General features: G+C 46.6%; 1 protein-coding gene across 1 annotated transcript in view; it reads right to left on the bottom strand.

Moving 5' to 3' along the window:
* Positions 1–20,747, bottom strand: part of afap1l2 (actin filament associated protein 1-like 2) — a 51,353-nt gene that overhangs the window by 317 nt on the left and 30,289 nt on the right. Inside the window, exons 5-21 of the mRNA XM_048234018.1 lie at positions 17,216–17,315; positions 15,120–15,203; positions 14,083–14,294; positions 12,352–12,531; positions 10,786–10,860; positions 10,176–10,260; positions 9,970–10,074; positions 9,541–9,752; positions 7,420–7,565; positions 6,769–6,883; positions 5,548–5,775; positions 5,039–5,231; positions 4,653–4,982; positions 4,120–4,293; positions 2,794–2,981; positions 938–1,087; positions 1–413 (exon numbers count right to left, since the gene is read on the bottom strand). The exon at positions 1–413 is cut by the window's left edge and continues 317 nt beyond it. Of these exons, the coding sequence (XP_048089975.1) occupies positions 387–413; positions 938–1,087; positions 2,794–2,981; positions 4,120–4,293; positions 4,653–4,982; positions 5,039–5,231; positions 5,548–5,775; positions 6,769–6,883; positions 7,420–7,565; positions 9,541–9,752; positions 9,970–10,074; positions 10,176–10,260; positions 10,786–10,860; positions 12,352–12,531; positions 14,083–14,294; positions 15,120–15,203; positions 17,216–17,315 (2,604 nt within the window). The 3' untranslated portion in view covers positions 1–386. The remainder of the gene's footprint in view (positions 414–937; positions 1,088–2,793; positions 2,982–4,119; positions 4,294–4,652; positions 4,983–5,038; positions 5,232–5,547; positions 5,776–6,768; positions 6,884–7,419; positions 7,566–9,540; positions 9,753–9,969; positions 10,075–10,175; positions 10,261–10,785; positions 10,861–12,351; positions 12,532–14,082; positions 14,295–15,119; positions 15,204–17,215; positions 17,316–20,747) is intronic.

Genomic DNA, 20,747 nt, shown 5'->3' with positions numbered 1-20,747 from the left:
TCATTGAAAAAAGTCTGGAAAAAAATGCAATGTTATTAAAATCCCTCCCTTTTTCATATATAAAAACAAACAAACAAACAAATATTAAATAGTTTCTTGTTTTGTTGTCGTCCTGTCACTCCCAAATTCAAACATTGTCCAGTGGCATTAGTTGTCCTGGGAGGCAGAGTGGTGGGCTGTGTCAAAGAAGATACCTGTTGTCACTCAGTACTGTCTGTGTCTTTGATTGGACAAGCAGGTTTTTAGGGGGCATGGCTGGCAGACACAAGAGGAGAGGATAGGGCAGTTATTCCCACCTCTGGTCCTGCTAGGCAGAAGCAGCCTGGTCGAGCCAAAGGCCCTTTAGAAATCAGCATTGGTTGTATCAAGTGAACCGCTCCTCGTCCCTAGGATGTAGTCTTCTTCTCCCATTCCTGTAGAAAGGAGGACACAGGAGTTTGAGGCAAGTATTTACAAACAGAAACAAAATATACACTGATAATGGAAGACAAACCGGCATACTGTGTAAAAGTGAAAACAAGACGGTGAATTAAATAAATAATACATAAATAATTACAACATAGGTCTTCTTGAAAATGTGTTTTGTATAGACCCTTTCAACAATAAAAACAAAAACAATGCTTGAACATTCTATTTGGTTCCCAATCTACTTCCTCTGCATTAAGATAACATATGGAATGTTAAAAAGGAAGTCTTGTGGGGCCAACTATGATGCTGATAATGGAACTCTCTTGAAAGGGTCTATAAGAGCTTCTAAAAGGAGTGATGAGCCTCCTTTATATAAAAGTCAAAAGGGCATACTGTGTAAAAGTGTAAACATAGACAATATATTTAACAAACTATTAAGAAATAAGACGAGGTATCATATTAATATAAAAATCTTCATGACAGTGTGCTTTCTGTGAGTTCTTCTGAAAGGGGTGAAAGCCATTCTGACCTTTGCCTTGGCGAGCACCTTTCCTTTGCTGGCCATGATGGAAAGAGGCCTGTTTTTCAAAGCTGTGGCCGAGTTGACTGGTGATGTGTCGCCATTACTGGTGAGGGCAGCAGGGACCGGAGCTGGAGTAAATGTGGGAACTGCCTTAGACTGGACAGAGAGATAGAGAGAGAAAGGGCAGTTAGTCACAAACACACCCTCAGCACACCTGTCCACTTTAATGGGTGTCTGTTTAAATGTATTCTATAATGTGTGTGCCAGTATATACCGTTAATATGATTTGTTTTACAATAGCCTCCCTCAGGTCAAGCCATCAGTCATTTCAAACATTTGCATACGCAAACAACATTCAGTGTCCTGTTTATAGTCACCCTTCCCGAGGGAGGCTTACTTGGCTGGACTGCTTCCTTCAAATAGACATTTCCACCTTTCTGCTTCCTCTAGCATCTCTGCAGTGTGTACTGGACTCCCTACAAAACTGTCCACTGAATGCCAAACTCATCAAGTCTGATGCAAAGAACCATGAACTGGCAGCATTGGAGCGAACTGACGGGCTTTGCAATTGCACAATGTTAAAATGGAAGCCCTGTCTAATTTGGTTCCGACACTGTTAACACCAAACCATCATTTGCTATGTGGCGTCTCTGCCAAAAGGGGGCAGGATGGAGCTCAGGAAAGGCTGTGTGACTGAAATCAGACCGGCGCACCCCCGATAACCCCCTACTGGAAAATATTGGGTCATCGCATGACATCTTGAGTGACTTCAGGAGGAGCTGGACATGGGAACGCATATGGTCTCCATCTTTCCGTTCGCAAACGAGCGTAATTGACCCTCATCATCATCATCATCATCAAGCCTGAGCCCTCGGTCCGTTTCGGCTTAGAACCTCATCCCGAACGCTAAGCTGCACTCTAACACTGGCGCTTAGGCTGAAGATGTGCAGAAACTCCTTAAGTTTTTGGCAGCTCTGAAATTACAGCTGTACATCCACACCGCGCCGGCCGTATATAACAAAAACAACAGGCTAATTCCACGCTGGCCCTTGCGACTGACATGCAGCATATTCTGCCAGCGTAGCAGCAGCGTATACATGCGAGTCCCAGTCCAAATGTCTCGGTTCAAACAGAGTGCACAGCTGTGGTCCAGAATCAAAACGCACACTATACCGTCTGTGGCCAAAACACATCTCCATAACAGTATGAGGCTGGCTCATGTCACCTACAGAAGAACAGAAGGCAAATTGTAGCTGTGCACCAGAGTCCCTGCCCTAATTTCAAACAGATATTTTACTGCATATAGACAGAACAGTAGGTCTGCAGAACAGTGCTCATCTGGGAATTTGGTTTAGAATTTGATCCAGAGCAGAAAGCAATCAGATCAGCATCAGTGGGATATTGCTATTGTTGGGGAGCCAATGTTTGTGAAATAGCCACCTTTTTTCTCTTCCAAATCTATTCAGCAAGGCCATCCGAGGCAAGTGAGACCTCTCTCACCTCATTTAGCAAAGAACAGTCCATTAAATAAGCGCTAATAAGTTAGGTGTGAGTGCCCAGCTAGCTAGTAAATGACAGCATTCTCAGTTCATTTAACAAAGAACAGCCCACTAAATCTAATCACTGGACTGGAAGAGTGCTGACACCAGAGAGAGAGAGAATAGATTGTGTGTGTGTGTGTGTGTGTGTGTGTGTGTGTGTTGTGGGTGTGAAACAGTGTGAGTATGAATGTGTGTGGGTGGGTGTGAGTCAGTGTGTGCATGAAAGTGTGTGTGTGTGTTTGTGTTGCGGGTGTTAGTATGTGTGTGTGTTTATGTGTGTGTTTGAGTCAGTGTGTGTGTGAGAGAGAGGCTCCAACTGACCACAGTGGTGTCTAGCAGGCTGCTGTCCACAGTAGTGCCAAGGGTGAAGGGGCCGGCCTCCACCTTCCTCAGGCTCTCCTTGACCTCCATCAGACGCAGCTCCACCTCGACGCGCCGGCGCTCCGCCTCCCGACACGCCTCGTCCTTCAGCTTCAGACACGCCTCCAGGATGGCCTGCTTCGCTGGGTCTGAGGACACACATACGTCCGCCATATAGTAAACACACTGGTATACATAACACAAGATAGGCAGACTTACATAGACACATAATAGAGGTATACTGTTGTATTGGCTGTGTCACTATTAAAGACGAGAATACCAACATTCCCAAATCATATTTTTTTAAGTACCTTTGTCAATAATTATAAATGTACATAACACATTTTCAAGTTATAAATTCTGTGTGCATGGACAACTCATTATTCTTGTGATATTTTTGTGATATTCACACTTAAGTGACTGATCAATGAAATCAGTCATGCATTTGTTAAGTGTAGACCAGGGGTGTCCAAACTTTTTGACTCAAGGGCCACATTGGGTTTTCAAAAAAATGGCCGGCGGGCCACACAACAAAAAATTATGTGTATATATATAACGTTTTGTATCATTTAAATGACAAAGTAATTTTGTTGTAGAAAATGAATTTCTTAAGAAATACTGTTCATTTGATGTTGTTTAATTCATTTATAAATGGTGGACTGTCACTTTAAGACTCTTTTCAAGACTCTCCTATGGCTAGTGCTGTGGCTAGTGCTGTGCCCTCTCACAGTTTATAAATGGTCAGCAGTGGGAACTACTGTTGCCATCGCGATTTCCTTTTAAAAGTTTCTTATAAAAAGGAGATATCAATTATCAACAATGACAAGCCAGCTGGAATCTGTCTCACTCTCTCCCTCTCGTGCACGCTCAAATGTGGTCCCAATTACATGGAGTAGCATTAGTTAGATCTGCTACAATGGAGATACTATGTATCTCGATGTAACAAGCTGTTTTGACATTGCCATTGTAAACGCTCACTAAGAAAAGTGTAAAACAGTTTGCAGTAGCCTAAAGTTAATCACAACGTCGTCTATCGCTGGAAAACAGCGAGCGGCCTATGATGACCTAATTAAATGCTCAGCAGGCCAAGTGCGTGGCGGGCCAGATCTATGATAAATGAATAAATGCTCGGCGGGCCGGATTATAGTGCGTGGCGGGCCACAGTTGGCCCGTGGGCCGTAGTTTGGACACCCCTGGTGTAGACCCTGGTTATGGTGCTCTCTTCCACTTCCCAGTGTGCCTGTGTGTTGGTGTTTGACCAGTGTCCAGTAGGTGGCGCTGTGGTACCTTGGCAGGTGCTGAGCTCCTCCTTGGCCTCGCGCCGCTCCTTCCGGAAGGTGGCCAGGCTGCTCTTAACCTCCTCACGCTCCTTCTCCAGACAGTCACGCTCGTCTGTGTAGCGCCGCACGTCGGCCTCCGTCCGGTTCTTCCCCAGCCTCACCTCGATCGACCCCGAGCACGCTAGAGGTCAAGAGAGAGAGAGGAATGTGGGAGTCAATGATGAGTGGTGTGTGTGTGTTGTGTCTGTGTGTGTGTGTGTGTGTGTGTGTGGGGGGTGCAGCTCAGTGCTTAGTCACGGTCTTAAGCGTGTTGCTTGTTTCCAAACACATACTCGGCACACACACAGCTTCACGTGGATTAGGCTAACGTGCTTGGGGGATAAGTTGCAGTCGGAGCTGCAGCTAGGAGGGCACATTCCACTGGCTAAGGGGAAATGCGATTAAGCTTATTAAGACCAATGAGCCCTGGTACCGGCTCTGACTCTGGCTTCTTCTCTCGCTGTGGAACTCTGGGGGCAGCCTGCCTGCTCGCTTGCTCACCTGCCACAGGAACTCGGGCCTTGTCCGCGCTGGCAGCTCTCCCCCGGACGGTTGAGGGGCTCTGGGGGGTCTGGGAGGCCACATGGGGCTGAAGGTGGGTGCTGGAGCTGGAGCTGGTGTTTGCCTTCTTGGTGGTCTCTTGGCTGAGGAAGCTGCTGGGCTGGGTCTTGGTCTGGCACTGGTTCTGAGGCTTGGTCTGGTTCTGGTTCTGGTTCTGGGGCTTGGTCTGGTTCTGGGTCTGGTTCTGGGTCGGGTCGGGGGTCTGGGTCTCTGGCTCTGGTTCTGGGTCTGGCTCTGGCTCTGGCTCTGGCTCTGGGTCTGGTTCTGGGTCTGGGTGGGGGTCTCTGGGGGCTTGGTCTGGGTTCAGGGGTCTGGTTCTGGGTCCGGTTGGTTCTGGGGCTTGCTCTGGCTCTGGGTCGGGGTCGGGGTCTGGTTCTGGGACTTGGTCTGGTTCTGGCTCTGGGTCTGGGTGTGAAGACGAGGGCTGGTATAGGACGGGGGCTCGGGGTCAGCTTTGGGTGGTGGGGTCGTGTCGCAGGGCAGGCTGGACTCGTACTGCTCCTCGTTGGGGAGGACATCCTGTAATGAGATATGAGATGCACAGCAGAGATGTGACACCAATTGACTTGGTTCAGTGTTTATGGGATTTCTATTTACAAACAATGCCCTGATTACAGTACAATCCCTAAGCAGATGGTCACAATGAGAATGTGTATGTGAGAGGAAGAGTTCAGTGGATCCACCCTCCTGCAGTATCCGGGGGGGTTGGGTGGTGTGGGGGTAATAAACTTCCGTAATCAGTAGCACTCTCCCTTAACTCATGTGTTTATTGCCATCTCAACACTTTCTGTAACAGCGACCGTGACCCTGTGACCTTTCACCCCTGACTCCTGACCTGGTAGGCGTTCTCCTGCGGCTCCTCAGCGGGGGCCTCCGTTGGGCTGCCGTCCCGTGGCGGCGGCTGTGGCTGCTGCTGACCCTGAGGCTGGGCCGACGACTGCGGAGACGTGTGGCCGGGGGAGCTGGTGTGCAGGAAGGAGCGCACGGGAACCAGGTCCAGGTACAGCCGGTCCTTCGAGTCCTGCTCCACCGTCAGCACCTCGCCACCGTTCTCCAGACCCTCCTGGTATGGCAAGCGCAGAGGAACATTTGACACAACATTATAACATGCACATTACATCAAGACACACTGACTAAGTTCATTACAGTGTTTTTAGTTATCATCTAATGGTGTTTATTGCCCTCATTGTGTAAACAACATGAGCTATAGAAAAAAAAAAACTCAAGAGTAAAACTTCAGGTGAAGGTGAGTGAATACTACAAAGAAACAAAGTCTCCCATACAGGGACGCCGCTGGGAGGGGGGGGGGGGGTTTCTAAGGGCCCAGCACTGACAGGGGGGCCCAGAATTATTGTCTGTCATAGGACACAAATTATCTAGCAGCGCCCCTGCTCCCATATCACCACAATCAGTGCTTGCAGTTTCAGTGCTTGCAGTCTTTCATGGAAATAGTTTGATAGGCATTTACAGCATGTTGTAATGTACAGTACAGATGGAAATCATGTACAAAGTTCACGTGTTGAAGCCAAAACATATAAAGCTGCAGAGTGTTACGGGCATGAGAAAATTATTTCGGCCTTTTGAGCAGAAACTCAAAAACACGCCACCCACGGCAGCAATCCCACTGTGTTCATCAGAGAAGGTATGCTCAAACATCACAAACACAACTCTCCATGGTATACACCACATGGGTTGACCGCAATGAGAAATTCTCAGGAAAATATTTCAGCTTTTTTAGTGCTGTGAGCATAACTTTGTGTGTGTGTGTGTGTGTGTGTGTGTGTGTGTGTGTGTGTGTGTGTGTGTGTGTGTACACGAAAAACTGTGTAGACTAAGCAAGCCAAATGCAAAAACACTTGCAAAGTACTGCTCCATTTGTACAGTAATAGGTAGTGTGTCCATTTGGAGATGCCATGTTTACCCATAACCACAAGTGTATAAAGGACGGATAGCACAAATGTTTGATCAGGCCTGTCTAAACCTGTTACATACCTCCATCAATGTTTGGATCTGTGTAAGTTTTTAAATGTGTGTTGTGGTCAGATGTTTCTCTCACCTCCATCTCGTTCTCGGTGGATGGCACGTCATCGTAAATGTCATCCGATCCTGGGAGGTCGGAGGGGGGACTGTCTGTGTAAGTGTTGGGCTCAGAGTACCTCCTCTGCATCAGGCTGTGGACACACACACAAACAACACACACACACACACACACACACACACACACACACACACACACACACATGCACACAATGACAACAATGAATGATCACTTTGCCCTTCAAAATTCTTCTACATCATTCTCATAATTGTTGTTCGCATTGGCTTTTGCAACCTTTGCACCTACGCATTCTCCAGAAACCCACAAGTGTGCAAGAGTCTGAGTTGTGTTTTGTAGTCTGAAAGCCCGGACGTGGTTTTCACACTACGTTTCCAGTCATGTCTTGTAACCAATATCTGGCTTGAGGGGTCTGGAAAAACCCAGTAGTCAAGGTGTAAACAAAAATGTGTGAAATCTAGCAGAAGATCCAAAGCAATACATTGTATCATTTCATTGTGTTTTGCAACTGATGCATAACTGAAAGAGTCACAGTACAGGGTTAGTACTATTATAAAATCATGACTATGGCTTATGGAAGTGTTCTGTGAATGTAGTATTCTGTAGCAGGTTATCTGATGTTGAGTATAAACCAACACTCTATTTACTTACTACATGGAGGTCTTCGCCGCGTTGACTATGCTGGATATCCTCTCCGAGTTCACGTAATCGTAGGCCAGCTCTTCCGGGTCGGTCTTGGTCCCCGTCTGCGAGAGCAGCAAGCCCAGCCAGTGGCCCATTTCGGCCGACGACTTGGCCTGGGAACACAAAAGAGGTGGGCGGACAGTGAAAAAAAAAGGAGGGAAAAAACGAAATGAAAAACAAAGGCAAGAAATGGGAGAAGTGGAGAGACCACACAGAGAGAAAAAGGTTGCGAGGGTTGAACGCTTTTGCCCATAATGCAAGAGCAGAAGACCCAGTGGTGCTCGTAAACGCTGGGGAAAAAGTTACGTCTTCATTCAGCTCTGGCACAAACTGGAACGCAGAAAAACTAGTTTCTTTCATCTCGATGGGGCTCACATTCAAGACGTGATTCATCAAGGAGTATGCATACTGATAAAATGCACAGGTTGCCTGTACAGTAAGTTACAGTAGGTAATAACTTCTGCCAAACAAATACATCTTGCAGTATACAGTCTATAACCCTACTGTACCGATTAAAAGTAATCCCACCGTAATGGTTTGGTAACGATTGGCTTTGTTTACTCTTTCGCTGCTTTTACTTGAAACAGGCGACAGACTGTAGCGCACAAAAAAAAAATGTGTGTGTGTCTAAGAATGCGCGAGAGAGGAAGTCGCTTGTTTAGCATCTTGCCAAGAATCTTGTTTCACAAGCGCAGTTTAATAATGCCTTGTTTATTGCAATGGCAGGGTGAAATAATGAGAGATGGAGGGGTGTGTGTGTGTGTGTGTGGGGTGACACCAGAAAAAAAAGAGAGAGATGAAAAACATGTAAAGTGCTTACAAATCGTGGTCCAGACACTAATCAGGCAAGCGATTTGGATTTGGGGGAGACTCGGTGTGTAAGGGGGGTTTCCAGAGATTGAAGCCCCATGTTACTCACCATTTGTGGGCCATGGGCCAGACTGTGTGTATGCGGGCGTGGGCTGTTTGATTATGTCTACATCTGTGTGTGTGTGTGTGTGTGTGTGTGTGCGCGTGTGAGTTGGGGGCTGTATGAGTATGCATAAATGATGGTAATGATGATGTCTACATCTGCGTGTGTGTGTGTGTGCATGCGTGCGTGTGGGTGTGTGTGCCTGGATGAGAGGTACATTATAAATGTCTGTGGTCATGTTTGTAAGATGTAAGATGTAAGTGTCTCTGTCTGACTGTAGACTGTCTGCATATGTGTGTCTGTCTGTGGGTTATCTGTGTATATGTGTGTATGTGTATATATGTGTGTATGTGTGTGTGTGAGTGTATACATCAGCATGTCTTCACTGCTGGGAAGAGGGCCGCTGTGCTACAGCATCAGCAGACTAATGGAATGCAGATCTGCGGTTTGCTGGCGCCTGAAACGGTACCGAGTTCTGACACCATCGCTGCCTCACGGACCCACACCCTCTCCCCTCAGGGCCCGAGAGAGGGGGTTAAGGGCTTAGGGCTCCGCATGATGGGGCTTCATCATGAAGAGGTGGCAAAGATGGCCCTCACTACCCCCCCCCCCTCACAAAAAAATTGGAGAAAGTAAAAGAAAAACAGAATTGGGTGGGCTGCTTTATGACCTGTCTGCTAAAGCTTCAGGGACTTTCTCACAAGTCATTTCCACAGCAGATGAAGATGTATGGCCCCAACAGCACCACGTTCTGCCGAAAATGCTCTTGTTCCACATGATTTGCTTGCGAGAGGGTACACAGACTCCAAATGTCTGACACTCTGAAGCTAAACATGAGCTAAACACAGAATGATTCATTCCAGTCCATTACAACATACTGCTTATTCAGCCACACAATGAGACTAGCAACTCAGCCTTGACTATATTGTGGCTAGTTTTAGGTTTATGTTACTATATGCCTATACATTATTCTGGACAGTCATAAAGCCTAGACACTTTAGTGTGGTCAGTGGTCAGTAGTGTACTGATGCAATGTAATAACTACACAGTTAACTTCTTCTATGTAAATATTCAATATGATTTACTGGCATGACAGATATGCCATTTGTACTTCTCTCTCTCACTCTCTCTCTCTGACTCTCTCTCTCTCTAACTCTCTCTTTCCCCCCTCTCACCTCCAGGGTGGCAAGCTGCTCCCCGTCCATCTGGATGCGGAAGGAGTAGAGGTGTTCTGGGCTGGGGTCGGGCAGCACCAGGCAGCCCCCCAGCGGCACCGGTTGCTGGGCCGGCTTGCCCTTGCTCTTGTCCTGGTAGACCCACAGCTGGCCGTTCTTGATCAGGCACCAGCGCGAGCGCCACTGGTTGTTCACCAGCACGTTAAGGTAACCTGCAAGTGGGTGTGTGTGTGTTTGTGTGTGTGTGTGTGTGTGTGTGTGTGTGTGTTTCAGACAGAGCAAAACAAAACAATGATAACATTATGATAATGAAAATAATTATGTCACACATCTGAACAATGAATCCCTGCTCTATGAGATGTAAAGTAACCATAATTACATGGACAGAAAAATGGGTAAAGTGCTTCTTGCGCTCTCTTCATCACTTACCGGAGGTGTCCACACATTTCTCTGGACTGTCATAAGAGGAGATCTTCTTCTTCCCGATGTTCATCAGATTACTGAACTTCAGGCCCGCTCCATACTTCTTCTTCACTGCTCAGAAAAGACCAAAAGATACCACAGTGAGATTAGGGGGAAAAAAAGCCACACATCGCTGACATCTCCATGGTGACGTATGGTGATGAGATCCTCACCGTCGCGAGCCTCCAGGGCTTCGGCGGGGCTGTCTGTGCTGCTGCCGCTCTCTGACGCCACTGAGTATCTCTCGCCAAGCTCGCCCTGTCGGGAGACCACCACATGGTAAGCCACTGCTGACTAACTCCACCAGAGCCGGGTAATCCCCACCATATGACAGCCAGATGAAAGACAACGAGATCGTCGAGATAATTACACATATTTAGTGTAATGTATGCCTCTCCCATGAGGCTGTTACAAGTCTCATCTGCAGCATGGATGAGCTTTGGCACTTGAGCTAAAGACAACACAGCTCTGGTTTCAGTTTAAGATGTTATAAGAAGATTGACTTCAGAAGAAAATGGTGGCCATTAATGTTGGTGATTATGGTTGCATTGTGCTGATTTCAAAAGAAAATGGTGGCCATTATTGTTGGTGATTATGGTTACATTGTGCTGATCATGGAAATGTGTATACTGATGATGACTGAAGTCTTCTGAATATGTTTCAGGCATTTTTAAGACACTCTCAGTATTCAAAGGGTAGTGTTTCCTCTGTTGGATGTTAGATAAGAGTGGAACTTGTTAGAAAAATAATCATCATGCAATGTAAAGGTTCTGATTTTGGTACCTTGGTGCAGATGAGGCGCGGCGAGTCGGACACGTCGGACCCTTCTGTGGATTTGGGGCTGATCTCCTGAATCACCTGAGAAGGTAACATGGGCAAATAACCCAGGTTAAGTACACTCCTAACACACAGAGCATGACTATGACTACACACATGCACTGAGGACTATTTGTAAGTATTTGTGAGTATATTCATGATAACACGGTCAATAAATACCTTTGGTCAGCAAGGACACATACTGTACAGACTATAACATTGATGAGACCTTTCACCGGATCATCATTTCTTTTATCTCCTCTACACCAACTATGCTACAAATTCAACCACCACCACATTGAAAACCCCCATTTCCTAAAATACACCTTCTGTCCCAAACAACTACCCCAACACCAGCTGTTGTGTGTTGCAGCTGCATAGTAGTTAACCACCGTCTAGTAGTCGACCCCACGCATCCATTTAACTTGTCGCAGGCCTGGCCGATTCTGTCTGAGATTAGGAGCTGGACGAGCCCTCAAGAGACTGGCAATATTGGAGAGGAGCGTCTCTCCCGTGGCTTCGTGACACAAAGGCCGGCCGTCTGTCCAGCACATGCTGGTTTGATAAGTGCTGCAGATTCCGCGGCTGGAGCGTCTGCCCGGGCTATTATTGGAGAGGCCCAAAGTGGCAGACCAGAGAGTTCCAACACCACGTGAACCCCGGACTCGGTGCGTATTAATGGCTGCTTAGGTGCCAGACTACAGGAAAACACATAAAATCCCCCGAAAATACGAAATCTGCCCAAAAATACTGTAAGAAAAAAAGAAAATCCCAGCTAAAGCCCATGGGCTATCTAAAAGTGTTTTGCTGTTGCTGTTGGAATGGTGACTAAGAAAACGTTTTTTGACACACTTGACATATGACAGGCACTTCTGTGGACGCCCACTTGAAAACTCAAAATGACATGCAGTCAAAGGTAGTAAAGTTCATAGACCCCTTTCATTTTAACCATGACAGCCACCACAACCTTATTTGGGATCAGAAAAGCTCTATGCTTTCTTGAATGGCTGTCTGCTTCTTGCTCTGTAGACCAAAGTCAATGTCATCACCCAAAATATGGTAGATAAAGTATATTTTAAGCGGTTGTTATTTTTTGAATCACTACTGCACAAGGTATTTATTAAATGGCAGATTGTTTTATTTTTGGTTACAAAAAATGAAAGCTTCAAATCAACCATAAGATGCACCATGTCCTGATCTTTGATCCAAGACAACCACCACATCTTTGCTCTGCAGTCTCAGGACTGATCCAACAGTAACAAACTCTCACTGCATCCCGCTGCCATCTGAAGAACCGATCCACAGCCTGAAACCAATTTCACTTCAACATTCTACAGACCCACCACTCCTTGATCTAAGATCAGCAGTATCTTCACTTCAACATCCTACAGACCCAACCACTCCCTGATCCAGGATCAGCAGTACCTTCACTTCAACATCCTTCAGACCCACTGCTCCCTGATCTGGGATCAGCCATAACTTCAATTCAACATCCATCAGACCCACTGTTCCCTGATCTGGGTTCAGCCCTACCTTTAGCCACTGCTCAGTCTGCTCCTTGCTCTGGAGGCCCAGCACGATGGCCTCGCCGCCCTGTGGGATGATCTTCAGCTTGTGCTCCTTGCGCTTGGGCTGCTTCTCCTTGTAGATGACAGAGCAGCCCACCAGGCTCACGTCCAGCAGCGGCGTCTGGTCCTTGGAGCTCTTGTAGCACTTCAGACAGGACGCCACAACCAACAGAGAGAGACAAAGCACAAAACACAAAACACAAAACAAAGCCTCGTCAGATCCAGTTGATTTATTCACAATGGCATTGAATTCCCTTCTCCAGCTATGTGAGTGGGTACAGTGAGAAAGGCGGTGGTACGGCTCGGCGTGAGATGCGTTTGATGTGTTGAACCGAACGCTGGATGATGAAAAGGAACCCTTGCCTAAAATTACAAGTCCAGTTGGCCCAGATGAAAAGAATAGCTTCTGCTCTGAGGAGATGCCTCCATGCTTCACAGAGAAACAGTTTGGAGTGCGATCGATGAACTTTGTTCAGAACATCGTTCATCTGAAATGATACTCATATGGGGACTTATGGAGGAGAGTTGTAATGACATAGAGCTTGAATTCCCTCTTGATTAAGCTGTGGAGCCTGAGGGGTTTATGAATCTCACTCATGTAGCTCGCTCTCCAACTTCTTGATAGCATCTGGTTCTGCTATTGAGGCCAACGTGACATGCTATAAACAACAGCTATTAAAAAACACAGCAACCAGATTGACAGTGTTACACAGTCATGACTCCCTTAATGATTCGAGTCTCACTCGATTTTTCAGGGGAGGCCCCAGTGGATCTGGGAGAGGCTAAGTGAGGGCATCCACAAGCACCTGCAAAGGCCGTCCACGCTGTCGAGTCACAGCTGAGCTCAAACAGCCAATCAGTCATGGCAGTAAAGTATATATATAATATAGATTGAGGCCAGGGGAACCCATATATCTATTTTTTAGGCTGTTTTCTAGCAGTTTTTTCTAAGAGTGCTTTAAATTAACACTAAAATTAAACTTAAATAAACATTTTTTTTTTACTTTTATACATTTGCATTTTAGCACTATATCAAATGATGCATGGTTCAATGCCTACTATCATTCCTTCTCTGTCCATGAAACATAAAAAATAGCAGAAATGTTCACATATGACTAGCAGTAAGTATTACAATATTCACATGTGGGAATCCAATTTGCTTTTTACCACACTCCAGAGAACAAAATCACACAGTGACGCAGATTATTCCTTTGGGCTCATATAAGTTTGAAATACTACTATTTGCATTCAGCTGTGGCTAAGCTGTAAGTACACCCTGCACACTCATTCTACTAGTACGTGTGCTGTGGTGTGAGTGTCAAGTTAGAGTGGTGGGCTGTGGTAGCGTACTTGTTACATGCAGTAGCCAGAAAAGCTGTGGGTTCAACCGTTGTGTCCTTAAGCAAGGCACTTAACCCCGAGTTGCTCCGGGGACAATGTAACAATTGGGTGTTTAGTGTTTTAAGCCCCCAACGTCGTCTTCCAGGCAACGCTGCATGGAAGGCACTAGGGTTAGGCAAGGGTTAGGGTTAGGGTTAGGTGCTCTGAAGTCAATGGTCGCAGCGCTGCCTTGCAGTTGACGGTGGGGGCTTAAAACACAATTGAGCATAACAATGTGGCTTAGGATAAAGCATCTGCCAAATGAATGAATGCAAGAGTGGAGCGTATGGGGAGTTACTGTGCTGAGGTGACCCACCAGTAGGCGCGTGTCACGGATGACGCACAGCTGCTTGGCCCACTGGCCCAGCCACTTCTTCCTCCAGAGGAAGGCGCAGATGCGGGCGTCCTTCATCAGCTCGATAGAGGCCTCAGTGGACGGCCACTGGTGCTGCGCCGCCCCCGACTTGCCCTTGGAGACCTCCTCCTCGTCGTAGGACTCGTAGGAGCTGCTGACCGCTTCGCCGTCGTCTGGTGGACACAATACACGCTGGGAGTCAGTAGGTGTTGCAAGGCGGAGAGGGAAGGATAAGAGCGGTCTGGAGGAGGAGGGGAGATGGAGGGATGGGGTTGTTGTGGGGTCGAGGGGGAGGAGAGAACGAGGGGGATGATGGGAAGCCTTCTGTCTGCATTCCGAGGCTGAAGTGGCAAGCCAAGATTTTTATTTTCCTCTGTTATTGTCTCACAGGGGTCGTGAGCAAATGAGTGGGAGTTTGGAGGGGAACAAGACAGGGATAAAAAAAAAAAAAAAAAAACCTTATAAGAGGGATGAGAGGGTGAGAGATGAAGACAGAGAGAGAGAGAGAGAAAGAGAGACAAAGAGAGAGAAAAAGAGTGAGAGAGAGAGAGAGAGAGAGAGAGTGTGAGAGAGATGCAGACAGAGTTAACAAGGGGGAGTATGTGGGGGGTGAGGATGACATTAACTGTTCCTCATGCACCTCTAAAACAAACATGTTTGGTCAACAAAAACATTTGTGCGTGCGGCTTTCTGTTTTTGTTTTTCATAATGAGCTCATCCACCTGCAAGACTGACTGACAAAAACACCGAACATGACAACGAGAACAAGCAGCAAACACGGCGCAAACACAGCTCGTCCATGCACATTCCTCTGTCTCGGAGGGGGTTGCAGTGGAGTTGGCATGCGTCTCCCCCCAATGCATTCTCCTCGGCTGAGACCGCTTGGCCCTCGCTGACTCTCAGGGCCCCGTTCTCAGCCAAGCAGATGCACGAGGGATAGAGAGAAGAAGAAGAAGAAGAACAGAGAGAGAAAGAGAGTGAAAAAGAGAGCTGAATACCACGCGTGATCACAGCATAGACCACATTGTCTGAGGCCTCTACGCATGTCCGTGCTCCTGAGATGAGACCAAAACAACCAAAATCTACAGAGGACAGAGGAGAGGAGAGGGGAGAGAGAGAGAGAGAGAAAACAAACAAGAAACAGTGTCTCAGGCAGAGGAGGAGGAGTAGATAAGGCCAGATAGGGGCAACTGTGGACTGAAAAAAGGTCTTTATTTGTAAGAAGTTCAGCAGGCACATTCTTTTGACATTCTTTCAATCCAACTGTGCCTGCACCTATGAAACTGAAAAACAGACTAAATTCACACACAATAGTATCAGATACGGATGTTCTGATTTGAAAGTGTTTTTTCCGCATGCTAGAACCTGTAAACCTAGACTGTGTTCTGTGTGTTAGTACTAAAAACAGTACATTTACAAGGAAGTTCATGAACATTCATAGAATAAGCATTCAAGATGTCATATTATGCTGATGGTAACACTAAAATACAGTCTTTATTAATCCATTTCCTGTATGATGATATATTCACAGAAGTTTGTATTTCTACAGTGAACCCACAGGTCAACAAGTCTTTCCTATTGTGCTCAACATGTTTCTTCTATTGTGGTCACTGTGGTTTGCCGGCACCTATAGTGCACATTGTTGCATGGTCACAGTGTGAGTTCCTGTTTTACACTCACACCTGACACTGTTCATACTTACTGGAAGGTGTGCTGTTTGTGTGTGGAGTGGCCTTTACCCAGCCAAAGACATGCAACACTTTTACAAACTGCAAATGATTCATTGATACGTCGATGAGATGTTGAATGATACATTTCCTGTGTGAGCCTTAATAATACTTCCCAACCCCCACTCAAATCAAGGCAGGCAGTAGTGACACAGATTTCCCTAAAATGCATTGTGGTCTTAACTGTCTTTATGTAAATAAATATGTAAACAATATATTTCAATCTATGGCCTTCTTGCTTGATCCTCCAAGGTCTTCTTCCTTGTAGTTTGACTGTACTAAGCGTGATGTGCACTGTTCTGAAACATTCTATCCTCTATCTGCTGTGATTTAGAACATTCAGGTCTGTATTAAAATGTTCTGCTCATCAACTTCATTTTCTATGCACAGTAGAAACTGGGCTAACTGCTGGTGACCCAGATGTTTTGGGGTCATCCTCCCTGCCCTCATCTGGTAGACGGCCCCCCCTATCCTCATCTCCCATCCCATCCTGGGATCCGATTCAATATTCTTGGTTGCCAGAGGCCCGGACATGGCTGAACAAAGCCCATCTCTGTTCTTGCTGTTTCCCCCTCTCTCTTTCCCTCTCTCTCTCTCTCTCTCTTTCTCTCTCTCTCTGCTGTTTTTGCTCCACAGCCTGCAGAGGCCAGGGTGTCGGGCAGGCTGGTGTATAATGCAGGAGGATAAAATAGCTTGCTGCTGCCACTCAAAAATGTCACATTTTAGAAAAATGCTGCTGCTATTCTCAGCCTTCAGCCTTCACGACGGCGGTTGTTTGGGCCCGTTGTCTGCTGGGACTGACTATGGAGGGTGTGAGTAGGCATAGCGTAGCATAGCGGCTCGCTTGAACAGGGCGAAAGACAACAGTGAAGTCAACGGTTCAGGAGCTTCTCTCATGACATCGGGTGTGAGCAGGGGGACAGCTTGGTTCATCTTACCACCCTCTTGCTTTATGTTACGATACTGTTCTTAATGATGGCGGTTTCCTCCTGAGCTGTTACATGATGCTTTGTTTTCAACTCCTTCAGTGGAACATGTATCAGCACAGAAGTATATCTCTAATACCTTGCCAAATGCTTGTCACACACTAGTGTATGGAGAACCATTTGCCTTCCCCTCTTAATTCAAACAACAGGTTCATTGAGTCTGCGCTAGTCATCAAATCCAGAAAGGGAGTACAACTGCTGTTCTGAAAGGCTGCTTCTGCACAGGGAACCCAGTTCTCCTTTTCTGTTCCTGTACTCACAGGCGCAGGGGGGACGTCACTGTTGGCCGGCCTGCAGTGTTTGGGTTGTGGCCGGCGGCAGCAGCAGCAGCAGCAGCAGCGGTGGACGCTTATGGGCCTGGGAGCATGCAGCTGGACTTACCGTTGATGGTGGTGTCGTAAGGCTGGGCCTCCTCGTAGTAGCCCTCAGGGGACTCACTGGGCACAGCAGGCAAGGGAAAGGGCTCTCTTCCCACCACACACTGTTACAGAGAGAGAGAGAGAGAGGGAGATGGAGGGAAGGAGTGAGAGATGAAGGGAAGGAGTGAGAGATGAAAAGAGGGAGAGAGATGGAGGGAAGGAGTGAGAGATGAAGAGAGGGAGAGAAAGAGAGAGAGATGGGGAGAAAGAAACAGGGAGGGAGAAAGAGAAGGGGGGAGAGAAAGAGAGAGAGAGAGAGAGAGAGAGAGAGAGAGAGAGAGAGAGAGATGGAGAGAGAGAGAGAGAGAGGGAGAGATGGAGAGAGATGGAGGGAAGGAGTGAGAGAGATTAGGAGAGGGAGAGAAAGAGAGAGAGATGGAGGAGAAAGAAACAGGGAGGGAGAAAGAGAAGGGGGAGAGTAAAGAGAGAGAGGGGAGAGAGAGATGGAGGGAGGGTGAGTAAGTTCACATTTCTTAACTTCCAAAATTTCCTGAGGTCTTGACTTGGTAGATTAAATATTACAGTATAAACTAAAAGCAGGCACAGTCAAAGACACACACACACACACACACACACACACACACAAACACACACACACACACACACACAACACACACACAACACACCCACACCCCATACACCCCCTCAAGCTTGCACCTCTTGTAAGCTCCGACTCCTCTAGAGCCCAGATGGGATAATAAGGGCCCGGGGCCCCTCCAGAGATTCCGTTCTCTTATTCGATTAATTTCTCTGTCATTTCATATCATCTTCTTTCCATTTTCCTCTTTTCCTTCCTTTTCATTTCTCGTTTTTTTCTCCCTGCACCTGTCTCATCTGCTGGCTCTCGCTTCTAACTGTTGGGGGAATTCCATCGGCATGTAACCGATCTCTCTCTGTCTCCCTCGCGCTGACCTCAGCCCTTGAGCATGGGGGTTGGGCTCAGGATTCTGCACGTGTTTGCCTGTAGGAGTCATCGCCCTTCGGAGTCGGGGCGTGGGTTTTCCCTACGCTGTCAACTCCCCTACAACTGCCCCCCCCCCTTTAAATCTACGTCGCCCGCGGTGACCACACGCACCAGGGGCCAACGCCACAGGCGGCGTTCCCACCACCACACCAGCCGTCCTCATCCGCATCCCAAAACCAGCTGCAGTCCAGTGGCGGACGCCTCCCAAGTGAGGTCTCCACAGCTGAAGTCTCCGCAGGCTAACGTCCAAGCCGAAGTCTCTCAAAATAAACAAACAACCAAATTCTCTCTTCTCCTCCATGAGGAATGGTCCGGTATTCATAGCCTATAGCAGTGGTTCCCAAACCTTTTAGATCATGCAACCTTGTGTACATTCTGACTAAGCACATCCCTCGCGGCCATTAATGATATTTAAAACACACGTCTGTGGATAATCCTGTCACACAGCTGAGTGATTGACACAAGTATTCCAACAGGAATATGAGGGTCCCATATGCGAGGGTACGCTTCTATTTACACACCTGAAATCTGACAATGCATTTAATATGATTATGAGTGGAAACTGGAAAGCTTTGTCAAAACACACAATATTGGAAAATGGCTCTTAATCTTAATGTTATCAAGTTTGTCATCATCAAATCCAAATTTAATAACGAGGATCTTATCACTGGAAAAGAAGCTATTTTCTATGAATCGCTACATAGTTCAGTGCAGATTGATGACAGGTTGTTAAGTTCACAGTTAAACTTTGGCACAGGAAATTCCTCACTCTACTTTTTTGGCAATCACTCACTCTGTGTTTTTGGCAGTAAGAAATCATAAAAAGGGTGAGATTGTTTTAATAATTTCATCTGGCTCTGACTTTTCTGTCACCCATGTATGACATAAACAGGCTCTCTCATTTTAAGGGGAAACATTCTATTCCCTGTAGAGGTGACATGTTGCAGTGCACCCGAGACACACAGCCAAAGCAGAGTGTTTCAACTAAAGGTTTAAACACACACACACACAAAACACACAGACACACACACACACACACACACACACACACACACACACACACACACACACACACACACACACACTCCCACACACATGCATGTCCATGCTTGAGATGTTGTGACTGTAAGTGACAGTTATCTTATTGCTTCATCAGGATAGGTAATGCTGACTCACTGTCTCCAGTGTGTGGGTGTGTGTCTTTATGTGAGGGGCGTGTGTGTGTGCATGTGTGTGTGTGTGTGTGTGTGTGTGTGTATGTATGTGTGTTATTTGTGTGCCTGTTTATGTGCATGTGCTCTGACATGCTGCAGTTGTGACGTAATCCAAAACAAGTTGAAGCCTAACGATGAAAGGTACAGTTACAGCAGAAGTATTTTTAGGGGTATTTGATGCATCTGCAGGCCCTCAGTAACCTAATAGAATATCAGAGACAAATTTAGCAGAAACTCTGTTTTTGTCATCACTTTCCTTATCTATCTTTCCCTAGCTCCCTCCCACTCCCTGAAACTTTCACACACACACACACACACACACACACACACACACACACACACACACACACACACACACACACACACACACACACACACACACACACACAAACACAGAAAACATACGCTAGACTGAAGGCATCTGTGTGTGATTAGAACAGCAGCATACGCATACCAAACCATTCTCCTCCTACATCCCCCCAACTCTCCCTCCCTCCATCTCTCTCTCTCTCTCTCTCTCTCTCTCTCTGCCTCCCTCTCTCTTTCTCAGTCTCTGTGTTGCTGCTTCTTTGCCTGGGACCAAAGGTCAGTATGATGAGCCAGATCTCCAGACCATCTGTTGACATACAAATGCATGTGCGTTTGTGTGTGTGTGTGTGTGTGTGTGTGTGTGTCTGTGTGTGTGCATGGGAGAAAGCGAGAGAATCTATGTCTGTGTGTGTCTGAATGCACTGTATTCATGATTGTGAGAGCGTGGGGATTTGGACATTTGGACAGCTCAACCACAGCCTTTAGACTGCCAAAACAATTCTGTCTACCTGAAACCCACTACTTCCACTTGCTAGTACAGTTTCTCATTTGTTTAACATCGATTAACATCAAAAGTATGACAATTATTATATTATACCAGGTCGGCAAAATGTCCAATTATTAGATTATATTTAATTTTACTTCCACTAAGACATGCCCAGACTTGTAGAGACTTGACCCTAAAAGAATGAAGTGGCCCTGGACACTGTTAGGCAGTCAGTAAATCATACTGCAGAACACTAAGAGTCCTTCTATCTACTGCAGGGTCCCCCCAACCCCTCATTGTCTAAACAGACTCTGTTTCCATAGTGACCCCCACCCCATAATCCTTAATCTCCATGGAAACTTGTGTTGAGATGGATGGAGGAGGAGGAGAAGGAGGAGGAAGAAGCCGACTAGGAGTCAGGCATGAATAATGTTGAAGAGACAGCCTGCACTGGAAGAAGGGAGGGGGAAAAAGAGGTGAAAAAAAGAACCAAAGAAGGAAAAAATAAAAAAAAGGAGTG

This window comes from Alosa alosa, chromosome 22 (genome assembly GCF_017589495.1).
Source record: "Alosa alosa isolate M-15738 ecotype Scorff River chromosome 22, AALO_Geno_1.1, whole genome shotgun sequence".
In the NCBI taxonomy this organism is placed as follows: Eukaryota; Metazoa; Chordata; class Actinopteri; order Clupeiformes; family Clupeidae; genus Alosa; species Alosa alosa.
The sequence above is the reverse complement of the archived record's forward strand: the minus strand, read 5'-3'. Positions and strand labels throughout refer to the sequence as shown.